We start from the raw sequence: 14,717 nt of genomic DNA on the forward strand, positions 1-14,717 counted from the left end.
CAGCGTCCTGGTACTACCCCTGCAGTCCGCCACTCAACTCTGATATTTTCCCTCCCCAGGTTTGCTCTGCCAGTGCTCATTCCGCTTTATCCAAATCCACCGGGATGTTGCCTCTGCCTGCTTGGTGATGTTGGCTATCAGCCGCTTCCTAGCCATGCCTTCAATTCCAAGCAGTCCGAGAGCTCTCCAGAGTGACTGCCCTGCGAAGCTCCTGCAGCCGACCTACACTGGCAGGTTCCATGCCTTCCACCCATTACGCTGGCTGTCGAGGATGAGAGTCTGATATTTCTTGGGGTTGCTCTCATGTGCTTCCTCAATCCTCTCTTCCCAGGGTACTGTAAGTTCCATTAGGATCACTTGCTTGGTACCTCTAGACCAGAGAACAGATGTCGGGTCTGAGTTTGGTAAGGGTTATCTCCTCTGGAAATTTAAGCTGCTGCTTAAGGTCAGCCTGCATCTCCCAGTATCCACAGCCATCCATGTGGCCTTCCACAGAGCGTGCAGCTGGGCCTTTCGGCCAATCCCCATGTGTGGAGGTTAGATGGAGTCGGCAGGACATCATACACAGAAAACAACAGAAACTTGATCCGGTGTTCTTCCATGCTCCAGATGTCCTTCCAGGTCAGTGCCCTTCCCCACACACTCTCCCACCTCGTCCAGCTGCCCTGTTTGTTCATGGCTAACGCCTTGACATGTCTGCCTTCCTCCTCTGCCCTGCGTAACTCCCTTTGAACCATGCCATGTTCCTTTGGATTAGCCTTTTCCAGTTTGCCCTAGTGGAGCAACCAAGGCTTAGCCTGCCCTGGGCTACTGCCCCAACGATGTCAGCATGGTGAAGGCGATCCTCCGCCTCCCTCAGCGCTCTGCTGGCTGACCACTTGCGACCTGTTCTGACCTCAATGTTTGCCTGGCGAACTCTTGCATCTTTGCTGTCTCGCAGCATCTTGGTCTGGCGGGTTTTTGTTGCCTTGTACTCCTCCACTACTGATGTTACTGGCAGCTGCAGCTTGCTGCCTGTGCTGTACAGGCCAATGGAGCAGAAGCTTCTTGGGACCGACAGCCATCTCCTCAGGTAAGTGTTCATCTTCCTCTCCAGCCCCTCAACAGTGGAACTGTGTACCTGGTAGACGAGCAGTGGCCAGAGCAATCTGGGAAGCTCCCCATGTTGGTATCCCCAGACTTTATACTTGCCGGGTAGCCCACTCTTCTCCAGAGATGTCATCCAGGTCTCAGCTTGATTGAGCATCTCCTTCACAATCTGCTTGTCATTGAGGTCCACCCTATACCATTTCCCCAAGCTCTTCACCGGTTTCTCCTGCACCGTTGGAATGATGTTGTCTTTTATCTTAAAGCGAAACTGATCCTGGACACGCCCCTTCCTTAGTACTAGGCTTCCGGATTTTGCAGGTTTGAACTCCATCCTTGCCCAATTGGTGAGCTCAACCAAGTCCTCCAAAATCCACCTCCCTTCAGGTACTGATTTTGCTGTGATGGTGAGGTTGTCCATAAATGCCCTGATGGGCACCTGTTGGATGTCACTTGCCAGCACTGCCCCCCAACATAACTTATCTGCTGACTTGACAAGAAGGTTCATTGCTGCGGAAAACAGAATCACTGAGATTGTGCACCCAGTGACACCTCCAGTCTCTGCCAGTCAGTAGTGAAGTTCCTGCAGGTAAAACGCATCTTGAATTTGTTGAAGTAGCACTGCAAGAGCTTTTGGAATCGCTCTGGGACATGGTTTTCAGTGTTGCTTGCACTAGCTTGTGAGGTATTGCTCCATAGGCATTGGTAAGGTCAAGCCACAGTACTGTCAGGTCACCATGGTTCCTCTTCGCATCTTCTATGATCTTGGAGATTACACTGGTGTGCTCAAGCCAGCGAGTTACCCCCGGAACTCCACCTTTCTGAACTGAAGTGTCCATATACCCGTTGTCCAACATGAAATTGGTCAGCCTCTTTGCCAAAATCCCAAAGAAGATCTTTCCTTCCACATTGAGGAGTGAGATGGTGTGGAACTGGTTGATCTCTGTGGAATTTTCCTCCTTAGGGATGAAGCATCCCTCGGCAACCAACCAGCCATCAGCAAGGAAATTCTTCCATGCCACCCTTAGTAACTTCCAGAGCCGTCTCCTGAGTCTTTCGCAATATTTGTACACCTTGTACGGAATGCCATTTGGCCCTGGGGCTGATTTTCCTCTGGCCTTCCTGAGAAAGTTACTGACTTCCTGCCAACTTGGTTCCTTCAAACCAAAGGGGATAATTGGTTCCACTGGTTGGATGAGTTTTCCCATCTCCTCTAAGCTATCCCCCCTTCTGGGGTCACTGTGGACTCGACGAAGGTGCTCCTCTACCTCCTCCTTCGTTGATTTCAACTCCCCTGATGTTTTGTCGCCCAGAAGTTTTGACATATATTTGAATGGTTTCTTGGTGAGGTCCACCCTTTCCTTCATCCTTTGCTTCCTGTCTCTGCGGTAGCACTCCTTATTGTAATCTTAATCTTAATTTTTTCCCTCCGGTTATCTGGGATTTCCGTGAGCGCTGGTTTTTCCTCCTCTGCTGCTTCACGAAAAGCCTTCTTTAGCCTCCGCAGGTTTTAGGCAATCCTTTAGCTCTTAGGATTGCTATCTCCCTCAAGCGTCGATTTTCCTTTGGCTGGATTTGATAAAGCTTTAACCTCCTTCCTCCCGAAGCTCTCCGCCCCCATGCTCCAGATGATCGCAGACATAGTCCTGAGCTTCTTCCCCACATCTCCTGCAGTCACTAGTTCCAGCACCCGGTCCACGTCTTGATCAAACACCTCCCATTCCCTTTTCCCTGCTGCAGCAGGCCAGTTTACTGGCTCTTTCCTGGCTTCTCCTGCATTCATTCTCTGCACAGGCCGTCTTGTGCCTAGAGTGTCTTCGCTCTCCACCTGGTGCCTTGTCTCCTCTGATACATCAGCGATGCTGTTCCTGCCCCCCACCTCGTTACGTGCTTGGAGATTCTGGGGACTGTGGTTTGACTCCTGACTCAGCCTCTCCTTCATCTCACCAGGTTGCCCTGCGCGTTGCACATTATTGGTAGGTTGCAAGCACTTCATCCTTGACTGATGTATCTTCAGACCCCTTTCGTTTTTGCAAATCTTCCCACATCTGCAGACCCTGGATAAATTGTTTAGCTGTTCTGTAGTCGATTGTCCGTCATGGGTGTTCATAACAATAGTCTGTCCTGTGGGTAGATCATCCTCCCCCGCTCTCGCCCGACCCTGGGGGTATCTTGTAATATATCTTTCCATAGTGATTAATGATGGGTTCCTCCTCACAGAGGATGTGCTTCGGCCTGCCAAGCCTCCACACCCCGGTTCCGGTGTTTCCCAAACGTCAGCAGTCTTTCTTAGCTGTCACCGAACCAGTGTCCTGGTACTACCCCCGCAGTCCGCTGACTGCAGGGGTAGGCTGACCTCTGGTTGATGATTAAACAGAGGTTCTGCAATGGTTGAAGGGCCAAAGTTTAAATGCTGAGAATATATAACTGGGAGAAAATGAGGACAGGTCCAGAGAAAAACCTGTCAAGATGGAAAGATTGACCACAGTCTTATTTGTCGCTCTGGTTTTATTTATCTGCAGGACATCAGGTAAGTTTACACAGACTTCTAAACTGAAAAAAAAATGTCGATTTAGGTTGTGTTTGCTTTCTTACTCCATGAGTAAATCAACACTATTTCTGTGTAAACATTGGATACTCTTTGAAATGGAATAGAGCAGTAGCCTCAACATTTTTTTTTAACAGGACTGTCATGTGAACGTGGATGTGGGGAAACATTTCCCGAATGCTCATGTTCCTCAACATGCACGTCTCTGGGAACCTGCTGTACCGACTATAAAGAGTACTGTGTGGATATCCTTCCATACTCTGGGTCCATTCTGGGTGGGACTGATTTTATGCTACTGGAAGCAAGTTTCAATAAGACTTCCCACATTGTGTGCAGGTAAGAATTGTATTTTTTTAGCAGTATTGACATTTTCTTTAACCTGTTCTAGTAATACCTGCTGACACTCCACTGAGAAACGCATCTAAGACAATAATGACATGCAGTTGAAGAAAAGAGAAAAAAAACCTTCAGTAGAAAATGTAGCAGTAACAAAATACAGTTGAAGTACAAACACTTGCTGACTACTGTTTATATTGGCAGGTTCAACAATAATACAGACACTGTGGGTTATGTGGAAGAAAGTGGTAGAGGCCATTGTATCTCCCCATTGTTATTCGAGACTGGATGGGTTCCTTTTCAAGTCTCCTCTGATAACGGCACCACATTTAGCAGAGACGGATCCTGGCTCTCAGGTACGATAAATTCTATAGTCCTTTTAACATAGTTTTTCTGTATTTGGTTTTGAATGAGGTGAAAGATTAATTGATTTGATCTTTTTATGTTGCTACAGTTCATACTGGGAAGTTAGATGTTAAGTTTAAGGCGATTCTGGTCAACTCTACAAAATGGCAGTACTATGGTACTCCTGATGTTGGAGGCATTCTGGAGATGACGTGGAATACCTCGTTGGTCAGAGCCGAGAGGGTGAACATAGAGCTGTGGGGGTACAGAGAGACAGGTGAGTACCCAGAGATGACATGACATCTCCCCACAAGTGAACCCAAAAGATTTCAAGCTCCCCCTCCTGATTGGCTACAGTATAGGTCATAAGTCCCTCCTCCTCCATGTTAACAGATGGGACATGGGTCAAATTATCAAATTAAAATACACATCAATGAAAATATTCTCAAACCTTGTTTCACCCGTCGCAAAGGGTATTTTGGCTTTACTTTTGTACAATGGAAGGTGGTGGAGACTAGTTGTCCCTCTTTGTGTATAATGTGTAAAATGTTTTTTTTTTATTATAGGAAAAGCTTATACAGACACCTGGCAGGGTGAGTGGGCATATCTGTACTCACTTGCTAAGAATCACATCAACAATGGCTCCTTTAGCTTTCTGCCCAAACCAGCAGAAAATGGCTTTTCAAGTTGGGAGCTAGGTTCTGTACGTGTCAGCCCCAGCTGCTACAAGGATGGCATGTGGTATGTACCAACACTAGCAACATTATAGAGATTTGTAATACAAATGATTATTTTTGCTAATCAATAAAGGATTCACACTGATCAAATAGCCTTTAAAGATAATTATGTTAAAGGTTTGTTTAAAAAAAAGATAATTTATATTAGAAATTGTAGTAGAAAGTACACAATTACTGAACACAAAATAACAGTTAAATTGTTTTTGTTATAGGAATGTACAGGCTGCATGGACCGAGGATCACGCTCTGGCCTGGCATCTGGAGGAGAAGTTCAGGCAGAACTCGACAGTTTGGGCTTCAGATAAATGTTTAGCATGGGACAAACTGGAAGATCAGCTGCCTAACTTCCTCAATGACATCATCGACTGCCCCTGCACTCTGGCTCAAGCCAGAGCCGACACAGGGAGGTTTCATGTAAGTGTTGATAACACTTGTGCACATTAAAGCAAATTAAACAAAGGAAGGAACTAATACACTGATAACTAGAGATGCAGCTTAAACAATCTTGACTCTCTTTAAACATTAATTCATTAACTGTAATTAAGAAGATAAACTCAAGAGAAATTGCATCAGAGTTTAAGAATGTATCTACAATCAACATAATGACTTTATGTGTCTGTTTATGGTGATCTTAAGTGGCCACAGCCCTCCGCTAATGCTCAGAGAGTCAAGCGGTCAAGTGGTCTCAAAGTATTATAGTATTTGCAATCACACATTTATATTGCAAGCCGAATAAATACTTGCATCAGTAGTTTTGCCATTACATGTACATTTTCTCAACTGCTCAACAAATCTGTTTAAAAACTTCACAAATTGTTTTTGGTTTTGACACATGTAACAAAGTTTATATATCACTTTCAGTGTGCTGAAAAGAAGTCATTAGAATTAGCTAGCTTCAAATCGTTTTTTTTTTTGCATCATTTCAAAAAGAGGGAGTCACTGTATAATCAGAAGCTATAAAAGTTATAATTATCTAGTTTACAACAGCTTGTAGTATTCCAATAAAACCAGCACCTGGATTATGAACAACCATTGTTAAAGGCCTGTTTAGCTGCCTGCTCACACACTGTGTCTCTCTATGCAGACTGATCAATACTGTGATATAGAGACAGGGAGTGAGTGCACCTACCATCCTGGCAGCGCTCATTGTGTGAGGGCCGTACACGCCAGGTGAGTCTTGTCCTCTTTGACCTCAGGGTTGGGTGACATAAGTGTCATAATCACATTTTAACAAATGCATTTTTCATAGCATTCATAGCATTGGTCAAACATATTAGGAAGGGTAAGGTTGTTGGTTTTTTTAGCTTTTTTATTTTACATGTAACAACTGCTGTTCTCCACTGTGCTTTTCTTACTGTTGTAGCATTTGTAAAAAAAGTTTGCACTTAAAAGTTTGCATTAGTCCAAAAACTTTGTGTAATATATAATTTTTAACTGTCTTAGGAGGAGTATCAAGCCCCATAACTGTGAGATATTATAGGATAGATACTGACTGTTTCTTGAAAAGGTTCAATATATACATTTTTTATATTGTTAATGGAAAATACCAATTGAGACAAATATCATTTGGCCATATTTTGGCATGTTTATTTCCTACTGTGTTTTTATCTGCATCGTAAAGATGGGCCCACACTACCTCACCCTGACAATAAGTACTAGTCCTGTATATATGTGTAAAATATCAGCCTGCTCTCTTTTAACAGTCTATCGTATCAATGATTGTGATAGAAATATGTGTTTTTAAATGCTTATCCTTCAGTGTACAGACAATGCACTCGTCTGACACCTACCCTGCGACATTGTTTACAGACATGTAAAAATGACTTAAAAGAAAAAGAATTATGAAGCTTATTAATGATGGTGTTGTTTGCTTTTGTATTTCATAAAGAGGCATCATTGTAAATGTACTTTTGTTTCCTAACCAGCTAAAACTTGCATTACTATTATTGAAAAACCTCTGTTGGCTGTAGAAGTGTTCAAGCTAATTGCCAGTGTTTTTATTTATTTATTAACAGCCCCACATATGCATCAGGACAGCAGTGCTGCTATGACAGCACTGGCGCTCAGGTCCTCACATCAGACTCGAATGGGGGCAGCAGTCCAGACCGAGCACACGAATGGGGATCTCCTCCATTCAAGAAGCCACCTCGCGTTCCTGGTGACTCCCACTGGGTGTATGATGTGCTCAGCTTTTACTACTGCTGCCTCTGGTCTGACAACTGCTACAACTACTTCAAACTCCGGCCGTCCAGTGACTGCAGGCACTACAGGGCGCCCAGGTCAGGTGAGGAATTCACAAATTCAAGGTTTATGTTTTTAAATGATTAGAATTTGTGTCATGTCCTAATTTTTGTGTTTTAATACCAGCTGTGGTGTTTGGAGATCCCCACTTCATTACATTCAACGGTGTCAGCTACTCCTTCAATGGCAAAGGGGAGTACACTTTGGTGTCCTCAGAGAAGAAACGTCTGACAATCCAAGGCAGAACAGAGCCAGTGAATGGTGAGTTACTGTACTTGAAGAATTTGTTGTTTGTTCTACCATAAAGGGTGTGTCCACAGGTTGTCTGGGGTGGCAAGAAAATCTGAAATATTGTTTGCCACCAATGCTATCTCCGCTATAAGGCGGGACTTATTTGCTTGTGTTGCAACAGGCAGCTAATAGCTTTTGTGGCTTTTTGATAAAGAAATGTTTCTTTTGCTGATGCTTTTACTTTAGGAGATAAACCTTTTTGAGTTTTTTAAGAATTGAGCATGAATGTCTTTTTGATGTTATATTTTGAATAATAGAAACATTGATGTGATTATTTGAGGCAGAAAATGGTTTCAAATAAAATGAGTTTGTGCAAACAAACCCCGCCAATTTGGGACACCTTAGTCATAAAGACTGGAATACGCCCCTGACCAACAATAAAAATACATATGACAACTTTTTTTCTTTTAATACACACTGCTATCCTGCTAAACTGGCTGTTTCCCATGACACTGGTCTGCTTCTCTCACTGTCAGGAACCTTTATAAAAGCAACAAAGTTGACATCTGTGGCCATGCAAGAAGCAGACTCTGATGTGATTGAGGTGCGGCTGGTCACGGGTCACAAAGGCCTGGAAGTGTTGCAGAATCAGAAAACCCTCCCGTTTACTGAGCAGAGCTGGATGGACCTGCATGGTGAGACCGTCATTCTCTTCACTGCTTTAAATAAAAATGTAGAAAAATCGTTTTCATTCTACTTAACCCATCTAATAGTTATAACAAGAATGCCGATTTGTGACTTCATCATTTTCCTTTGAAATTGTGACTCACCCAAGAGATGTAAAGAAGTGAAAAACAGTTTCAGGATATGATATGTTATATCAGTTGAATGACAGTTATGACCGGATAACCAGATATCTGAGTGATTTATGAGAGCAGTGTGACTGTACTGCCCTAAAGGCATACATTTTTTTCCTAACCATCATAACAATAAGGGACCGTACAGAAATGATTCAAAAGGGACAGTGGTGAATCTTGTATTTAGTTCAAGAAAAGATGTCACTTTGTTAGGTGCATTGATAATTTGGCGGGTTATTATTACAGAGTCAGCGTTCCTGTTAAGACTAAAAACCATAAAATATAAAAAACTACATTTTCTGTTGTATGAATCTCAATTAATGTAATCGCAATTAATAACGTATTCCCAGGTGTCTAATGATTTTTCTAATGAAGTATTTGACTATTTTTAACAAATGTCCTGTTGGGTGGCCGAAACAAAACTTAATGAAGCTGATTAAGAATGAAAAAAATTCTCAAAGTAAGCTGTCATCTTGATAAAAATACCAGAACTTATTTTGTTCTAATATCTCTTTTTAGGTGTGTTTGTCTTTTCCCCCGCCTCGACAAATGTGACTGTGATGTTTTCCTCTGGAGCTGGGGTGGAAGTGCGACTGAGAGAGGGAACCATGACCACCACCGTGCTCCTGCCCGAGGAGTTCAGAAACTCCACTGTAGGATTGTTGGGACGGATGAACAACGACCCTAAGGATGACCTCGCACTCAGCAACGGGCAGCTTGTGCGGAACCACAGCAATCCTGAGGAGCTGTTCAGCTTCGGAGCAAGCTGTAAGATAGATTTCATAAAGTAGAATACTGTTGTGTTTGTGTCTGTGGTGAACCTACTGTGAGGTACTTACTAATTATATGAGCTGTATCATTTACCAAACAAGCAATACCTTCAGTTAATGTAGTGAAATAGACATCAAGTTTGGCAACGTATACAACAGCTGTGTACTGAAACTACAGTTTAACAGAAATTAATTCTGAGGTGAGGTGAGTATCGGCTAATGTTCGTGTGCTGCAGTGGTCATATAAGGTCATGTTGCATGTATATGTGAGGTTATGTCTAATGCATTGGATCAGTTAATAAGCAAACATAAAAGTATAAAGAATATGAGATTCCACATTATGGAATTAAGGTAAACAACTATTGTAAATGTTTTACTGACTTGCAGAATGGTCCAATTACCTGAGTTGAGAAGCCATGCTTCTAACTGTGCAGTGTGTTCAGAAGCTGGAAGTCGTAATGTAGAAAGAATGTGCTTGCTACATAAAAGGTGTCATGTTTTTTTGTTTTGTTTCAAATCTGTATTCCATACATCAATTCCAAAAGAGTTTTTGCAGTCAATGCAAAATGTAGTCAAGAAAATATAAAAGGGGGGGCATCATTTCATTGACATACTTCTATCTGTTTTGGGGCATATTCCCTTCATGTTACTCTTCCGTGGGGGGATAAACATACTTCTTGGAGACAATGGTTTGAGCTGATAGCTGTGTTTCTTTCTTGTTTTATCTTACAGGGGCTGTCTTCAACAAGTCTGCTTTGTTCACTTATGACTCTGAATATCTTTTGGAACAATACCGCTCTGGTCCTAGACATGACCTGAGTTTTCTTCCAGTGTTTTCTGTCCCTGAGAACCCAGATGATCCTTTAGCCAATCAGGCATCAGAGATCTGCTCTGGAGAGGGCTCACAGTTCTGCAGGTATGACAAGAACAACTTGTGTCTACTTTTAAACTTAATAATAATAATTTATGAAACATATCAGTTTAAAACAGTCAGTCATACATTTAATTTAGTTTATTTATCATTAGCAGTACTGTTTTTCCCTTGGAATAAATTTGAATATTTTTTTTCTGTTGGAGCCTGTGTTGAAACTGGGCTTCAATTTAATTTAAAAAGGAAATGTTGTAAGAGCCTGACCCTTTATTCAAAATCTTCTTTGAATGCAAATTATTCTCATTGTATGGTATATAACTGATTCTGCTGAATTTGCTTATTTTTATGATCTGGTTTTAAGGTACGATATCCTGGTTGGCCGTAGTCCAAGCATGGGAAATGCTACCAGAGTATCTTTCCAAAGTCACATTTCTCTAGTTCAGGATCTAAAGCAAGGTGAGTCTATAAAAAAAAGTATCTGCAGCACTCATGTATAATATTTTCCTTGGGTTCACAATGTTAATGTTTGTTATCCCATGCAGTTATTTCCTGTGGATGGCTGAGGCCACCAGATAATGGTAAGAAGGAGGGGACCACATACTTAGAAGGAGCGAAGGTGCAGTTTTCCTGTGATGACGGCTACACTCTCAAAGGATCCGCAGAGCGCGTGTGCCTGAGGAGCGGCTTATGGTCTGGAGCAGAGACAAGCTGCGTGATTCCCAGTATGAATAAAAAATGAAATACTTCTTTGTTCAACGATTCTGATCTTTACGAATCAGCAGTAGCAAATGGTGAGTGTTTGTATTTGAGCAGGTCTGTGTGGTTGTGTGTGTTTGTTTGTCTTTTAATGCAACCTTTGATCAATCAAATCAGCTGTTACAGTGCACAGAAATCAAAGCACTCTCTTTTTTTTCACTTAAATGTAAATTTTAAATTCATGTTTGCATTTGGATTTTCATGAAATTGGAAATTAAATCAAGAGAAAGAACACTTTCCTTGTGTTGTCCTTTATGTCCTATGGAAAGTACTAGAGAAAATACTTTCTTACAATGAATTTCTAACTTGATGACATATTGTGAAAATGTCACGATGGCGCGAAGCTTTTCACATCATGCTCTTGGCATTTGTACATCCGTCCACTCTTTCTGCACATTTGTGCAGACATTGATGGTCTGTGCTACTGTATACAGGTGTGCATTTAAACTAAGAAACAGGTGAGTAATGAGTCCACTCACCCCAGCCCTACAGATACAAGCCTCTTACAAAACAGCTGTCTTATAGGAGAAAAGTGAAATTAATTCAAATCCTTTTTAGGATTTTTAATGCCACTGACTTCCTGTTTTTATGCAGAGATTAAGCATTGAGCATTTCCACAGTTTATTTAGATTTAACAGCTCTCATCTTGTGCCCCATTGGGGGGAATCAAAATTCTTCAGTGACCAATCATACCATCAAACAGGTTGGAGGTTTACACTTCATCCCTTCATCTGTGTACAGTCACAGCATTTACCAATTCACAAACAAAGCTGAATGGGAAATACAGCTCAATTAATTAAGGGATTAAAATAATTTAAAATGTATCCTCTGGGGATAATGAACGTCTTTGACATATTTCGCAAGAGTACTGACCATAGCTGTCTCAATTTCATTCCAAAAATATTAGCCTCAGGAGGTTCAATAAGTGATAAGACTGATTTGCTGGCAGCAAACAATAATACTAACGTTCAGAGGCGACAAAGCTTTCTTTTTTCATTGGAAAATTGAATCTAAATTCCAAAATTGTTTCCCCCTTTGTTGTGCTCTAGAACGAAGAGAAAAAAGACAAAAAGATAAAATAATAGTTAAGCAATACAAAGGAAATAAGCAAATACAGCAAAAAAAAAGTTGAATTTAAATAGATAGATAGATAAATAGATTTACCCAATGTGTGTCAATAATTGGAACAGTAAAAATGAAATTGTGTGAAATTTTCTGACAATTTTCCTCTTGAATCACAATTTTGTGTGTGCTACCCCTAAAGGGGGACCTTAGTTGTACATCTCTCCCTATCTGAATATATGCAGTGATTCAAGGTTCAAGGTTCAAGGTTGTCTTTATTATCTCTGCGAGAGGGCAATTTGTTTTGCAGTGAGCAGTCAAACACACACATACAGCCCGAAATGAGCAAACAACATAGAAAGGACAGTAAATAAATACAATAGATAAGAAACAGAGGCAACACAGTTTGTGGTTTAAAAAGGTGATGGCAGCAGGAACAAATGAGTTTCTCAACCTCCTTTTCCTGCATGCTGGCAGGCTGAATCTGCAGCCTTACGGCAGCAACTTAAAATCCTTGGCCAGGATGACTTTGAGCTGCCAAGATTGACTGTGCTTTCTTAAGACACTTTGTTTTATATAAATAAGAAAGGTCAGAAAGGGACGATCCTGTGATTCTGATACACAGTTTAACAATGCTTTGCATTTTATTGCAGTTTTTGATGCTGAATGATCCGTACCAGGTCACCATGCAGAATGTTAAAACTGATTCAATAAAACAGGAATAAAACATCTTCATAAAAGTGCTGTCAACATTAAAATTCCTAAGCTTCCTCAGAAAGTGCACACGCTGATGAGCTTTTTTGCAGACAGCTTCAGTTTGGAGCTCGAAGGTGAGTTTGTCATCGATGATAGTCTCCAGGTACTTGTATTGGTGTACCACCTCAACAGCCCGGTTGTTAATAAAAACAGGGGAAATTACAGAGGGATTTTTCCTGTAATCTACTGTCATTTCTTTAGTCTTTAGGACATTAATGTCCAGGAAGGATGACCTGCACCAGTCTGTGAATTCACTCACGACAGGGCCGTGATCTGGGTCATCAGTGCTCAGGAGGGAAACGATCACAGAGTCATCTGCAAACTTGATGATGTGCCGGTTCTCATGTCTGCTTTGTCACTCATTTGTGTATAGTACAAATAAAAGGGGAGAAAGGACACATCCCTGGGGTGATCCGGGGTCAACATTTTTTCATGAAAATTTACGACAGGTCCGGGGTCAACATTTTTTCATGAAAATGTTGGTCAACATTTTCTCATGAAAATTCACGACAGGTCTGGGGTCAACATTTTTTCATGAAAATGTTGGTCAACATTTTTTACGACAGGTCCGGGGTCAACATTTTTTCATGAAAATGTTGGTCAACATTTTTTCATGTAAATTTATGACATTTTTTCATGAAAATTTACGACAGGTCCGGGGTCAACATTTTTTCCATGAAAATTTACGACAGGTCCGGGGTCAACATTTTTTCATGAAAATGTTGGTCAACATTTTTTCATGAAAATTTTCGACAGGTCCGGGGTCAACATTTTTTCATGAAAATTTTCGACAGGTCCGGGGTCAACATTTTTTCAGGAAAATGTTGGTCAACATTTTTTCATGAAAATGTTGGTCAACATTTTTTACGACAGGTCCGGGTTCAACATTTTTTCATGAAAATTTTCAACAGGTCCGGGGTCAACATTTTTTCCATGAAAATTTACGACAGGTCCGGGGTCAACATTTTTTCATGAAAATGTTGGTCAACATTTTTTACGACAGGTCCGGGGTCAACATTTTTTCATGAAAATTTTCAACAGGTCCGGGGTCAACATTTTTTCCATGAAAATTTACGACAGGTCCGGGGTCAACATTTTTTCATGAAAATGTTGGTCAACATTTTTTCATGAAAATTTACGACAGGTCAACATTTTTTCATGAAAATTTACGACAGGTCAACATTTTTTACGACAGGTCCGGGGTCAACATTTTTTCATGAAAATGTTGGTCAACATTTTTTCCATGAAAATTTACGACAGGTCCGGGGTCAACATTTTTTCATGAAAATTTACGATAGGTCCGGGGTCAACATTTTTTCATGAAAATGTTGGTCAACATTTTTTCATGTAAATTTACGACATTTTTTCATGAAAATTTTCGACAGGTCCGGGGTCAACATTTTTTCATGAAAATGTTGGTCAACATTTTTTCATGAAAATTTTCGACAGGTCCGGGGTCAACATTTTTTCATGAAAATTTACGACAGGTCCGGGGTCAACATTTTTTCATGAAAATGTTGGTCAACAATTTTTACGACAGGTCCAGGGTCAACATTTTTTCATGAAAATTTACGACAGGTCCGGGGTCAACATTTTTTCATGAAAATGTTGGTCAACATTTTTTCATGAAAATTTACGATAGGTCCGGGGTCAACATTTTTTCCATGAAAATTTACGACAGGTCCGGGGTCAACATTTTTTCATGAAAATGTTGGTCAACATTTTTTACGACAGGTCCGGGGTCAACATTTTTTCATGAAAATTTTCAACAGGTCCGGGGTCAACATTTTTTCCATGAAAATTTACGACAGGTCCGGGGTCAACATTTTTTCATGAAAATGTTGGTCAACATTTTTTCATGAAAATTTACGACAGGTCAACATTTTTTCATGAAAATTTATGACAGGTCAACATTTTTTACGACAGGTCCGGGGTCAACATTTTTTCATGAAAATGTTGGTCAACATTTTTTCCATGAAAATTTACGACAGGTCCGGGGTCAACATTTTTTCATGAAAATTTACGATAGGTCCGGGGTCAACATTTTTTCATGAAAATGTTGGTCAACATTTTTTCATGTAAATTTACGACATTTTTTCATGAAAATTTTCGACAGGTCCG

The 14,717-nt window shown here is 41.0% G+C and overlaps 1 protein-coding gene and 1 pseudogene across 1 annotated transcript; one reads left to right on the forward strand and one right to left on the reverse strand.

Moving 5' to 3' along the window:
- Positions 1-446: 446 nt before the first annotated feature.
- On the reverse strand, positions 447-2,596 carry LOC132992617 (uncharacterized; annotated as a pseudogene).
- An 854-nt stretch (positions 2,597-3,450) lies between these two features.
- LOC132992026 (sushi domain-containing protein 2-like) lies at positions 3,451-10,960 on the forward strand. Its single transcript, XM_061061108.1, has 14 exons — positions 3,451-3,616; positions 3,772-3,970; positions 4,175-4,326; positions 4,425-4,592; positions 4,882-5,056; positions 5,265-5,466; positions 6,137-6,222; positions 7,068-7,336; positions 7,420-7,554; positions 8,061-8,219; positions 8,901-9,149; positions 9,884-10,067; positions 10,384-10,478; positions 10,565-10,960. The coding sequence occupies exons 1-14, from the start codon at positions 3,556-3,558 to the stop codon at positions 10,759-10,761; spliced, it is 2,331 nt and encodes a 776-aa protein (XP_060917091.1). The 5' UTR covers positions 3,451-3,555; the 3' UTR covers positions 10,762-10,960.
- The last annotated feature ends 3,757 nt before the right edge of the window (positions 10,961-14,717 follow it).

Source organism: Labrus mixtus, chromosome 17, assembly GCF_963584025.1.
Source record: "Labrus mixtus chromosome 17, fLabMix1.1, whole genome shotgun sequence".
Classification (NCBI taxonomy): Eukaryota; Metazoa; Chordata; class Actinopteri; order Labriformes; family Labridae; genus Labrus; species Labrus mixtus.

What these genes read in the sequence shown, in the direction of transcription:
- LOC132992026 (XM_061061108.1), top strand. Translation starts at nt 3,556, where the DNA reads ATGGAAAGATTGACCACAGTCTTATTTGTCGCTCTGGTTTTATTTATC. An exon ending in ATTTATCTGCAGGACATCAG is followed by an intron (nt 3,617 to 3,771) that starts GTAAGTTTACAC and finishes TTTTTTTAACAG; the next exon opens with GACTGTCATGTGAACGTGGA. An exon ending in GTTCAGCTTCGGAGCAAGCT is followed by an intron (nt 9,150 to 9,883) that starts GTAAGATAGATT and finishes TTTATCTTACAG; the next exon opens with GGGCTGTCTTCAACAAGTCT.